This window comes from Ranitomeya variabilis, chromosome 1, assembly GCF_051348905.1.
Source record: "Ranitomeya variabilis isolate aRanVar5 chromosome 1, aRanVar5.hap1, whole genome shotgun sequence".
Lineage (NCBI taxonomy): Eukaryota > Metazoa > Chordata > Amphibia > Anura > Dendrobatidae > Ranitomeya > Ranitomeya variabilis.
Window position 1 is genome coordinate 1,115,618,510 of NC_135232.1, and position 13,204 is coordinate 1,115,631,713.

General features: G+C 43.5%; 1 protein-coding gene across 2 annotated transcripts in view; it reads right to left on the reverse strand.

Moving 5' to 3' along the window:
* UVSSA (UV stimulated scaffold protein A) overlaps window positions 1-13,204 on the reverse strand; it is an 81,510-nt gene that overhangs the window by 21,667 nt on the left and 46,639 nt on the right. For both annotated transcript variants that reach the window (XM_077280207.1, XM_077280208.1), the window contains exon 8: window positions 12,196-12,292. In XM_077280207.1, the coding sequence (XP_077136322.1) occupies window positions 12,196-12,292 (97 nt within the window). The remainder of the gene's footprint in view (window positions 1-12,195; window positions 12,293-13,204) is intronic.

Sequence of the window (13,204 nt, forward strand, 5' to 3'; positions counted from 1 at the left end):
GCAGCTTGGGGGTGGATCCACAGGGTTACATGAAGGCGAGTGTGCTCATTGGCTCACTGTGTTCCTCCAGGGCGGATCCTTAGCCATCCTACACCAGTGCACAGTAAGGGGGAGCTCACCTTGTGCACTGCTTACAGCCTACCCTTTGACTGTCGACAGATCCCGCCAGACTACATCACTTCTTACCTATAAGAAGCGTCTTCCATGGCCGGCTGTGGCACAGGCCGCTCCTAGTGATGAATTTATGAGTCTATTAGGCTCCAGACTGTGTAAACAACATTTTTTAATCAGCGACCGGGAAAACCAGTATCTACAAAATGCAATTACTTCTTTGTTTTAATCATGTTTTATTCTCGTTTAATTACAAAGAGGAAATGATCACTTCCCCGGTCCCTCGTATCAAAAGGCATAAAAGCAGCTCCTGCAAGAGGCAGCCTGATGGATGGACGCGCCACTCCACTCCCACAGCATCTGCATCCTTCCTCCTCTACACATTTATCCTACAAGTCTTATACTTTGTTGGTGGGTTTTTTCCCCCACCCCGGCAAAGTCATGTGATTCAGCATTAAAGGGAATGTGTCATCAGAAACAGACCTAGTCATTAAAAGTTAGATGTATTTTAAGAAACTTTTTTTTGTTTATTTTTCATATTACTATATTACAAAAAAAATAATCCTGCAAATCTAACATTTGCAATTGGCCCAATATTAGACTCAAACTTCCCGTTCCCTTTATTAGCCACATGGACTATAGCGACAACAGACTGACTCACACCTTGTATAGAAAAATGAGCTAAGAATGTTGTATTCTGGGCAAAGATCATTGTGAACGGAGGCAGAGAAGGTGAGCTGTGACATCACCTATTGTTTATGGTGGATCCTGTGTTATCTACTGTATATAGAGGTGTTATCAGTCATTGTACAGGAGGAGGAGGTGAACTGTGACATCACCTATTGTGAATGGTGGATCCTGTGTTATCTACTGTATATAGAGGTGTTATCAGTCATTGTACAGGAGGAGGAAGAGGTGAGCTGTGACCACCTATTGTGAATGGTGGATCCTGTGTTATCTACTGTATATAGAGGTGTTATCAGTCATTGTACAGGAGGAGGAGGTGAACTGTGACATCACCTATTGTGAATGGTGGATCCTGTGTTATCTACTGTATATAGAGGTGTTATCAGTCATTGTACAGGAGGAGGAAGAGGTGAGCTGTGACATTACCTATTGTGAATGGTGGATCCTGTGTTATCTACTGTATATAGAGGTGTTATCAGTCATTGTACAGGAGGAGGAGGTGAGCTGTGACATCACCTATTGTGAATGGTGGATCATGTGTTATCTACTGTATATAGAGGTGTTATCAGTCATTGTACAGGAGGAGGAGGTGAGCTGTGACATCACCTATTGTGAATGGTGGATCCTGTGTTATCTACTGTATATAGAGGTGTTATCAGTCATTGTACAGGAGGAGGAAGAGGTGAGCTGTGACATTACCTATTGTGAATGGTGGATCCTGTGTTATCTACTGTATATAGAGGTTTTATCAGTCATTGTACAGGAGGAGGAGGTGAGCTGTGACATCACCTATTGTTTATGGTGGATCCTGTGTTATCTACTGTATATAGAGGTGTTATCAGTCATTGTACAGGAGGAGGAAGAGGTGAGCTGTCACATCACCTATTGTGAATGGTGGATCCTGTGTTATCTACTGTATATAGAGGTTTTATCAGTCATTGTACAGGAGGAGGTGAACTGTGACATCACCTATTGTGAATGGTGGATCATGTGTTATCTACTGTATATAGAGGTGTTATCAGTCATTGTACAGGAGGAGGAGGTGAGCTGTGACCGCCTATTGTGAATGGTGGATCCTGTGTTATCTACTGTATATACAGGCGTTATCAGTCATTGTACAGGAGGAGGAGGTGAGCTGTGACATCACCTATTGTGAATGGTGGATCCTGTGTTATCTACTGTATATAGAGGTGTTCTCAGTCACTGTACAGGAAGGAGGAGGAGGAGGAGGTGAGCTGTGACATCTATTGTGAATGGTGGATCCTGTGTTACCTACTGTATATAGAGGTGTTATCAGTCATTGTACAAGAGGAGGAAGAGGTGAGCTGTGACATCGCCTATTGTGAATGGTGGATCCTGTGTTATCTACTGTATATAGAGGCGTTATCAGTCATTGTACAGGAGGAGGAGGTGAGCTGTGACATCCCCTATTGTGTATGCAGGATCCTGTGTTACCTACTGTATATAGAGGTGTTATCAGTCATTGTACAGGAGTGGAAGGTGAGCTGTGACATCCCCTATTGCGAATGGTGGATCCTGTGTTATCTACTGTATATAGAGGCATTATCAGTCATTATACAGGAGGAGGAAGTGAGCTGTGACATCCCCTATTGTGTATGGAGGATCCTGTGTTACCTACTGTATATAGAGGTGTTATCAGTCATTGTACAGGAGGGGCAGGTGAGCTGTGACATCACCTATTGTGAATGGTGGATCCTGTGTTATCTACTGTATATAGAGGTGTTATCAGTCATTGTACAGGAGGAGGAGGTGAGCTGTGACATCACCTATTGTGAATGGTGGATCCTGTGTTATCTACTGTATATAGAGGTGTTATCAGTCATTGTACAGGAGGAGGAGGTGAGCTGTGACATCACCTATTGTGAATGGTGGATCATGTGTTATCTACTGTATATAGAGGTGTTATCAGTCATTATACAGGAGAAGGATATACATACATACATACAGGGGTTGGACAAAATAATAGAAACACCTAACATTTTGGCATAATAATCTTCGAACGTGTGATAAACATGCAAACCGTGACATATGGTAATGTTTTGTAGTTGATTATTTGTGTTATGTGATATGTGTATGTAAATTAACTGTTTGTTTTGCATAATTGTAAGAACATTGATGAGAACCTGATATCAATGACAGACCTCTCAGATTTTCAAAGAGGCCAAATTGTTGGTGCTCGTATGGCAGGCGCTAGTGTAACAGAAAGTGCCCGAATGCTTGGCGTGTCAAGAGGTACTGTCTCCAAGGTAATACTGCGTTTGAAAGAGAAGGAAAAACGTCCGCAGCAAAGCACAGGTCCGGCCGAAAGTCAAAGTTCACTGAGAGAGACTGTCGGACTCTAAAGCAAATTGTGAGAAGATCGCAAGACCACGGCTCCGAAAATCACTGCTGAGCTCAATGAACACCTACAGAACCCAGTTTCCACGAAAACTGTTCATCGGGAGCTGCACAAATCTGGATTCCACGGAAGAGCAATTAGAAAACCGCTGCTCTCAATGACAAATGTTTCCAAGCGTTTAGAGTGGTGTAGAAACCTCCAGAATTGGTCCCGCGAGCAGTGGAAACATGTGATATTCTCAGACGAATCATTGTTTACCCTATTTCCGACCTCCGGCCGAGTGTACGCTTGGAGACAGCCGAAAGAAGCATTCCATCCAGACTGCCTTCTCCCAACCGTAAAACATGGCGGAGGTTCTGTGATGATCTGGGGTGCTATTTCATGGAGATCCGCCGGGCCAAGGATACCCCTTCATGGAAGAATGAACAGCTGAGATTATTTAGGCATTTTGGGCAACAAAGTGCATCCATTGGTTCAAGCACTGTTCCCGGAGGGGAACGCCATCTTTCAGGATAATGCACCAATTCATACAGCTAGAATCGTTAAAGCATGGCACGAGGAACATTCTAATGAAGTGGAGCATCTCATCTGGCCCCCACAATCCCCAGACCTCAACATTATTGAGCATTTATGGTCGATTTTAGAGATTCAAGTTAGATGTTGATTTCCGCCGCCATCGTCGCTCAAAGAAGTGGAGGGTGTTTTAACTGCAGAATGGGCTAAAATTCCTTTGGAAACAATTCACACCTTGTATGAATCCATACCTCGGAGAATTGAGGCTCTAATCGCCGCAGAAGGTGGACCTACACCATATTAACTTAACTTTTGGTGATATTTCCAGGTGTTTCCATTATTTTGTCCAATCCATATATATATTATATATAATATATATATATATATATATATATATATATATATATATATATATATTTATTTTAATACGTTCATGGTAGTCTAAAGATAAAATTTAGAAAAAATGTAAAAAAATAGAGCAAAATCAAAAGTAAAAAACAAGCAAGTTTATCATAACGAGATTTAACCAATAAATCATTTTCTGATGACATACTCCCATTAAATCACAGAAACGCTGGAACTATAGGATATATTTTTTATTCTGTGGCTCCACTGTGCTAATGGATAGATCACATACAGGTGCATCTTATTAAGTACTTACTGATTTACGAGTTGGTTGTAAATTGAATTTTGCTTCAAGGGTGACACCACACAGTGCGCCTTGTTGTGCGGCCGAAACTCCGTCTGCCTGCCACCCCCAATGGCCACATGAGTATGGAACAAAACTGTGCAGTCGAGCACGCAGCCCGAATGCATGGCCAATCCAATCATGATCACAAATTACCTTCTGCCATCTCACAGATACAGAGGAGTTCGTATCCATCACAAAATTACATACCAAGCGGGGAACACATTATATTACTGTTAATTGTTTCTGTGGCAGTAAATAATTTTTTCTTTGTAATTTAAATTGTGTTAATTCTTGCTCTCAATTACGAGCCAATTTGACTGAAGGATGCCCAAATTCGATGCTTTTCCTTAGATTCATTGACAGAAGGCATCTTCGATCAGGACAGAAGTTAGAACTGTATTATTATACAACAGCCTTCAGCTCGATCTCAAGCCTTGGCGACTTAATAGGTGAACGCTGTTGGAATTAGGAAGATTGATCTTGTGCAAGCCTTGATAGATCCACCAGGTTCTTCTCCGCCATTATCTTGATAGTATCAAGCCATTGGGTTGCTGGTCTTGCTCCTCGCCTTGTTCCTTTTATTCTTCCGACCATGATGTCCTTCTCCACTGATTGTTCTATTCCTATTACGTGTCCAAAGTAGGCAAGTCGTAGCTTGATGATCCTTGCTTCGAGTGACATGTCTGGCTTGATTTTTTCCAAGATTGATCTGTTTCTTGTTCCTGCCATCCATAGTATTGATAACATCATTCTCCAGCACCACACTTCAAAAGGAGTCGATTATTCTTCTGTCTTGTATCAACATCGTTCAGGTTTTGCATCCGTATGTTACCACAGAAAAGTCCAAACTATGTACAAGCCGTGTCTTCGTCGTCAGTGAAATGTTCCTCGATTTGAAGATCTTACCCACTGACTTCATTGTTGATTTGACCATAGGTATTCTCCTATTGACTTCCTGTTTTGTCGCTGCACCTTGAGTGATCAGTGGTTGAAGTCCTTTACAACTTCCAGTTCGTCACCGTCAATCTCAAATGTGTCCCAGTCGTACCTGGCAATAGTTACTTTTATGGTCTTTGTATGGAGTAGCAGTCCCATGTTTGAGCTTTCTATCTTGACACTACATAAGTCCTTCATTCCATCTATGCTCGTTTCTATCAAATTTGTATTATCTGCATATTTAAGATTGTTGATGATTCGACCAGCAATTTTTATTCTCTTTTTTGGCAAGTCCAGCCTTCCTGAAAATAGGTCCTGCATATAAACTGAACAGAAATGGTGACAGGATGCAGCCTTATCGGACATCTTGCTCTACTTTGAACCATGCAGTGTCACCATGTTCTGTTCGGACTGTTGCTTGTTGGTTGATATAAAGGTTCCTAATGAGGCTGATGATGTGGTTCGGTACACCCATATCTTTCATGATATTCCAAACTTTCTAGTGATCAACACAGTTGAAGGCTTTGCTGTTGTCGAAGCAAAAACAGATGTCCTTGTATTCTTTGGTCTTTTTCATTATCCATCTAATGTTGGTATATCACATCTTTTGTTCCTCTGCACTTTTCTGAATCCTGCTTGTTCCTCTAGTAGCTCTTTGTCAAAGTAAGGCTTAAGCAGTCTTTGTAGGATCTTCAGTAGTATTTTGCTGGTGTGAAGTGTGAGTGCAATAGTCCAATAGTTTCCACAGTTGGTACCATCTACCTTCTTCGGAACAGGAATAAACATCAATCTGGTCAAGTACTTGGACCATTTGTCCATATCTTGATGCAACCAGCACATGTGTTCATCACTGCATTGTTGATGTATCCACACTTTGGTCAGATTGTGATCAGAGAACTCTCGTCTCGTGACACATACCCACAGGGTCCTATACACTAGGCAGACACCATAGAAGAGTCCTTCTGGCATCTGTTGGGATAATTTATGTTAGTCTAACTATTCTCAACTATACTGTACAGTAGTTGGGTAGACAAATTCCAGAGGCTTCCCAGAAAAAGAAAAAACAAATAAGAAAATCCTATGCAGCATAAGCTGTGGTTTTGTTGCTTTTAAAATGGGAGCCCTATGTTTGACGGAGGCCACTGTATGTGGGAGACAAGGGGCGACTGAGGCCACTGTATGTGGGAGACAAGGGGAGACTGAGGCCACTGTATGTGGGAGACAAGGGGCGACTGAGGCCACTGTATGTGGGAGACAAGGGGCGACTGAGGCCACTGTATGTGGGAGACAAGGGGCGACTGAGGCCACTGTATGTGAGAGACAAGGGGCGACTGAGGCCACTGTATGTGGGAGACAAGGGGCGACTGAGGCCACTGTATGTGGGAGACAAGGGGCGACTGAGGCCACTGTATGTGGGAGACAAGGGGCGACTGAGGCCACTGTATGTGGGAGACAAGGGGCGACTGAGGCCACTGTATGTGGGAGACAAGGGGCGACTGAGGCCACTGTATGTGGGAGACAAGGGGCGACTGAGGCCACTGTATGTGGGAGACAAGGGGCGACTGAGGCCACTGTATGTGGGAGACAAGGGGCGACTGAGGCCACTGTATGTGGGAGACAAGGGGCGACTGAGGCCACTGTATGTGGGAGACAAGGGGCGACTGAGGCCACTGTATGTGGGAGACAAGGGGCGACTGAGGCCTTTGAATATGGGAGAGAACAGGCGACTGAGGACACTGTGGGAGAGAACAGGCAACTGAGGCCACTGTATGTGGGAGAGAACAGGCGACTGAGGCCACTGTATGTGGGAGAGAACAGGCGACTGAGGACACTGTATGTGGGAGGGAGAGAACGGGTGACTGATGCCAATGTATATGAGAGAGAAGGGGCAACTGAGGCCACTGTACATGGGAGAAGGGGCGACTGAGGCCACTGTATGTGGGAGAGAAGGGGCGACTGAGGCCACTGGCGACTGAGGACACTATTTGCCACTTGCACTGAGCACCTTTCTCTAGCCGTTGACCTAGTAAGATTTCCAGCAGGATGCCTTTGCCTGTATGGACGCCAATAGACTAGGGATCCAATAATGACTTCATAAACATACACCCCAGGACATGTGCATTTCAGTCGTGCCATATGTCCCCAGCTCATAGGAGATGGCTGCCAACCTTGGGGACGGGTTGTAAATGTACAGAGACTTTATTAATGAAAATGATTAAAAACACTGGACGCCATCGTTTGCTTTGGCACTTGGTAATGGCTGACGGCTTCACAGCTTTTTATGTATATAAAAGGGAAAATGTAGTCGTTATGATCTTCTAATTGTCAGTCATGAGATCAGATCGGTAAAGTCTGTGATCTCAGATAAATCTATTGATTGGACTGATCAATGATCAGTGCTGTGTCAAAAGGAGTCTGAGCACTACGTGGATCACTGGAGATCAGTGGTGATCAGACATCACAAAAATAATGGAGAGGCGGTCACATGCACACTTCTGCTATAGTTACACATGGACTTGGGGTCGCCCCCAGTCTGGTCTGCTGTGCGGGTCCCAGTGATCATATCACTAATGGATGGGTGATGATTGTTTATGTTGACCCCTTTAAGAATTGGCAGTTCCTTCCCATACAGCTGTCGCCCAAATGTCCATAGACAGCAGAACATCTGCAAAATTTGCAGCAACTGACACACTAACCCATTGCCATAACGAAAGCATCGCGGCACCATAAAGCCAATTTCCAGTGTACGTCATTAGCGATCCTCCAGAAGGAAGAAAACTATCTCACATCTCCTACAATCATAGCCCGAAGTTTTGAGACTGAAATTCTGGTTTTCATACAGTTTGATGCTTCAGTGTTATTCAATCTTTAGCCAGTTGTTTCTATAGCTTCTAAAGTAAATTTATCAGCATTTCATAAATAAGAGTTTATGGAGAAATACACCAAGGTTAAGGAAAGACTCAATATTCATAGTGTTGACACTCATTTTTCAAGACTTCTTCCAGTTCATGGACTCAAAATGTCAATGTTTTGTTCGAGCCACTGAGTTATCACTTTTGTCTTCTGACGCAGTCTCCATCATGCATGAGAAACCATTGGCCATCACCAAATTGCTCCTAGAGTGTTGGGAGAAGTTGCTCTTGGAGAAGGTTTTGATCTCATTCTTTAGTCATGGCCGCGATCTTAGCCAAAATTGTGATCGAGCCCCCTCCAAGGATGAAAAGCCCCCACGCATGAATAATCTCAGGAGGCCTTACTGTTGGCAGACACGGGACTCATGGTAGAGCTCACCTTCTCTTCTCTGGACAATCGTTCTTACAGATGTCCCAAAAACTCCAAGTGGGCTTCATCAGAGAAAAGAACTTTAACCCAGCACCCTGCAGCCCAATCCATGTACTTCCTGCAGAAGGTCAGTTTGTCCTTGATGTTATTCTTGGAGAGAAGTGGATTCTTTGCTGCCTTTCTTAACACCAAGCCAGACTCAAACAGCCTTCGCCTCACTGTGACACCTGCCTGCTGCCATTCCTGAGCAAGCTCTGCACTGGTGTTAAACAACTCCTGTAGCTGAATCCTCTTTAGGAGATGGTCCTGTCACTTGCTTGACTTTCTTGAATGCATTGAAGTCTTCTTCTCAGAGATAAAACCTTCTTAAGTGATCTGATAAATGATTGAATTAGGAGCAACCTTACAAGCGGCAATGTCCTTTCCTGTAAAGCCTTTTTGATGCAAAGCCATCATGACTGCACGTTTACTTGGAAGTAACCATAATTAACAGAAAAAGACAATGGGTTCAGACACCAGCCCCCTATTCAAAGCAACCAGTCTACTCTTATCATTAAATCAGAATGACGGAGCGACATGAGCTGCCTTGTCCTGATTAACACTTCCTCCTGAGCCAACAATATGATCACTGAAATTATTTGTGCAAAAGCTAAAATTCAGTGGAAATATTTTTTTGTGATTAGGTTTATGTTCAAGGCAAGGAATGACTTTACAATACATCTGATTGCTCTTCATAACAATCTAGATTTAATGCAAATTGCCACTATAGAAACTTTAGCCGAAAATGTTGTGAAAACCAAAATTTGGGTCAATCTCAAAACTATAGCTATATCTTGGAGATATGCTAATGACACAACTCTCTTATCTTAAACGTCTGGAGCTTGGCACAAATAAATATATACAAGATGCTTTCTTCTTCGTGATTAGATCTGGATTTACGAGCGTCCATCCTTTACAGCCAACATGTTTCCACGAGCAGCCGTAGCTCAGAACGCAAGAACATGGAGAATAATATTCTCACACTTTATTATTGTGGTGCACACAAAGATCCAAAACCCTTCCCGACTGTCCGTTATCACGGGATCAATTTAATCCACTCATCAGATATTATCTCCGGGCCGCAGGTAAAAGATCAGCAATGTCAAGTACTTGGAGAGGCTTTTGACCTTGCAAGAAACAGAAGGTGAGCACGTGAAATACATTTATTTTGCAGCTTCGCTCGAGATTCTTTTTAGGTAAAAACCGTAGCTTAAAAAATAAACATGCAACATTTCTTTTGTCATTTTATTTGAAGGAGATGAAAAAGTAAAGTTAATAATTGATAAAAGTTGCTAAAGCACAAAAAGAAATTAAAATTTGAATCAACTCGTTAAAAAAATTTGTAATATTTTTAAAAAGCATATTTAGTATTGCGGTGTCCGTAAATGTCCGATCTATGAAAATATATAATTATCCTGTCTGACATATGCCAGGAAAAAAAATGTAAACATCAGATTTACGTTTTTTTTTTCAGTGCATTATATGGTAAAATGAATGGTGTCGTTCAAAGCTACAACAAAAAAAAATAGATCCTCAAAAGGCGATGTGAATATAATAATAAAAAAAAAATTGGTGTAAAGTTGAGGTGCAAGGGAGATGCAGCTGCAGATGTTCCTTTAGTGCAAGAGAGGAAAGGGATGAGCTGGCAAAAGACAGCTGAGAACACAATAGGAAAAGCCCTCAGCAAGAGACAGAGAATGGAATACTACATACGAAATTGCAATATAAGGAATTTTACCATGATTCTTTTTTTAAATTATATATATTTTTAGTGTAGGGGTTCAAGTGATCAGGTGGGTATTAGGTAGCGTTCACACAGGCAATGCTGTTTGCTTTTATAAAGCTCCAAGGGATTCAAAACCAAAAATGGCCTCTTCTGGGCATAGAAGTATCACAGCAAATAAACAGTAGGGGCATATATGTCAGTGTGAGCTCACCCAAACAGATTCTTTCTCCCAAATCAAACTTTACACACAGGAGAGGTACGGTCCTACCAGTATCGCCTTAAGCCTGAGCTCCAACTCCAAACAGAAGTGTTGAACTCCATACACTGTTCACACTGAACAGGCTGCAGCGGCCACACAGTCCTCTGCAGCTCTAACACACAGACTGCTCAGCTTTCCTAGCTAAACCGTCTCCACTCAGAGAGATCCTGGCTTCTCTCTCCCAGCTACAGCTGACATTTTGGCTGGTCACTCACCAGCTTCAGCACACTTCACTCTGCTCAACACTGCTGCGGCAAGAAGGAAAGAAGAGGACGTCATCGTATGAAGATTGGAGGTGCTGGAGCCGGACCGCGACGCACATCAGACGGGGTCGCCCCTAGGTGAGTATAATCTAACCTGTTTTTCTTATCTTTCAGGATACATCGGGGGCTTTTCTACAGCATTACAGAATGCTGTAGATAAGCCCCTGATGCCGGTGGCCTTAGTTTATAGGCCAATTTTGGGGTGACAGATTCCCTTTAAATGAATCAAGTCAACCAAATATTCTGCCCATATGTAAAGGCAGTATATTACAGATACAGGTCCGTATTTCTTGTAGCTAAAGAGGCACAAAGAATTCTAAAAATCATAAACTATAACTTATATTAAAAGGGGTTGTCCACCACTTAGACTGTTATTCATAACCATCATGGGTGGACCTGTGGCACCTGCAACCACACGTCAGGCCCAGCAGGAAGAGGAAGCACCTAAACCAGCGGGGAGACCAGAGGAAGATCGGGGGATCGGTAAGGGAAGTAACATTTTTTTATTTTAATTTTTCACCATGCTCAAAAAGGTAATGAAAACAGATTTTAGGTGGACAACCCCTTGTAGAAATTCTGAAATAGAATTTGGCTCCTGGCTATTTTATGGAAAGCTTACATTACATAGACGACAACCCAAATCACAATAAAGCGGAAAGCGAGGGGACAAAAGGAAAAAATTGAATCTTCTGCCTTTTCTGCCCTCGATTTCCCAGGCACGGCATTAAGATCCCCACTGCCGGCTCAATTTTGAGTTTACCGACTTAGCTAGGCTCAAAATATTTAGCAAATCTTATTACAGGTACGTCTGCGGGGAACTTGCAAATGTGCGCGTCTCTACACAGGCGAGGTCTGCGGCCGAAGCTCTTTCATACAAACCTCCTATAGAGTGTAATTGTATAGTGCGCGGAGGTGTCAGATGCCTCAGCGTAATGGGATTTAATTAAACAGATTTACTGTAATTCGAGAGCTCCCCGGGAAGCCGTTTACAAGAGCGGCGTGTGAGGCTGGATATTTTTCTTCCACGGCAAATAAATATCCTTTTAGAAATATTCCTTTGTAGTCCGCATAGCAGCGGCGGGCTTTAAACTACAAGGCTACATGACGGAATGAAATAAACCCGCAGTCTCAGAAGATACTTCCCCTACAAAGTATTTGTTTGTCTGCAACCAATCGTGGCGTCCCTATCTCTGTAATGACTTCCTCGGCCGGCAGTCGGAGAGATTACCCACAACAATGATCTCTTTATTACTTCATAATGGCTGTTTATTTAGTTTACTGCTGCAGTTACACGCCAGCACGGAGATTTTCACAGCTGGACAAACTCACCGTACTCGGAGCGAAGGTGGTCCGGAATGCGAGGCTCGTAACCTTCCTTCTCGGGGACTTCTTCGAAATCGTTGTCCTCTTCTTCACTGTCTGCCACCTGAGGAGGATATTAAAAAATGAAGGGACATAAAGCTAATTTTGCCTTTTTGTCATAACAAACCAAGGAAATGCAGAACCCATATGTAAACACAATCGGACCCCACCAGGAGTACCATCAGGCAATGTAGCAAAATTGAAACAGTAGGATTATGGTCTTCACCATAATTACTGAAACCAAACTTATTATGGAGAACAGGGTCAGTATAGATTCAGTTTTTAGTAAGTTTCTCCTAGTGGTGACTGTGGGCAACCAGAATATTCCCATAACTTCGGGTTCTAACTTCTAGAAATAAGAAGACCTCCACCCCTGACAATCAGAGAACCTGTATCCTCTGCTAATGCTATAGAAGGGGTGATAACATAAGGAAAGGTTCAAGAGTTCCCAACTCCACCCCCTGGGGACATTGGAGGATGTAGTTCCTGAGTTCCCAACCCCACCCCCTGGGGAAAATGGAAGATGGGGTTCCCGGGTTCCTAACCCCACCCGCTGAGATCATTGGAGGATGTGGTTCCCGAGTTCCCAACTCCAGCCCCTGGTGTCATTGGAGGATGTGGTTCCTGAGTTCCCAACTCCACCTCCTGGGGAAAATGGAAGATGTGGTTCCCGGGTTCCTAACCCCACCCGCTGAGATTATTGGAGGATGTGGTTCCCGAGTTCCCAATTCCAGCCCCTGGTGTCATTGGAGGATGTGGTTCCTGAGTTCCCAACTCCAACTCCTGGGGAAAATGGAAGATGTGGTTCCCGGGTTCCTAACTCCACCCGCTGAGGTCACTGGAGGATGTGGTTCCTGAGTTCCCAACCCCAACCCCTGGGGTCATTGGAGGATGTGGTTCCTGAGTTCCTAACCCCACCCCTGAGGTCATTGGAGAATGTGGTTCCCGAGTTCCCAACCCCAGCCCCCGGGGGTCA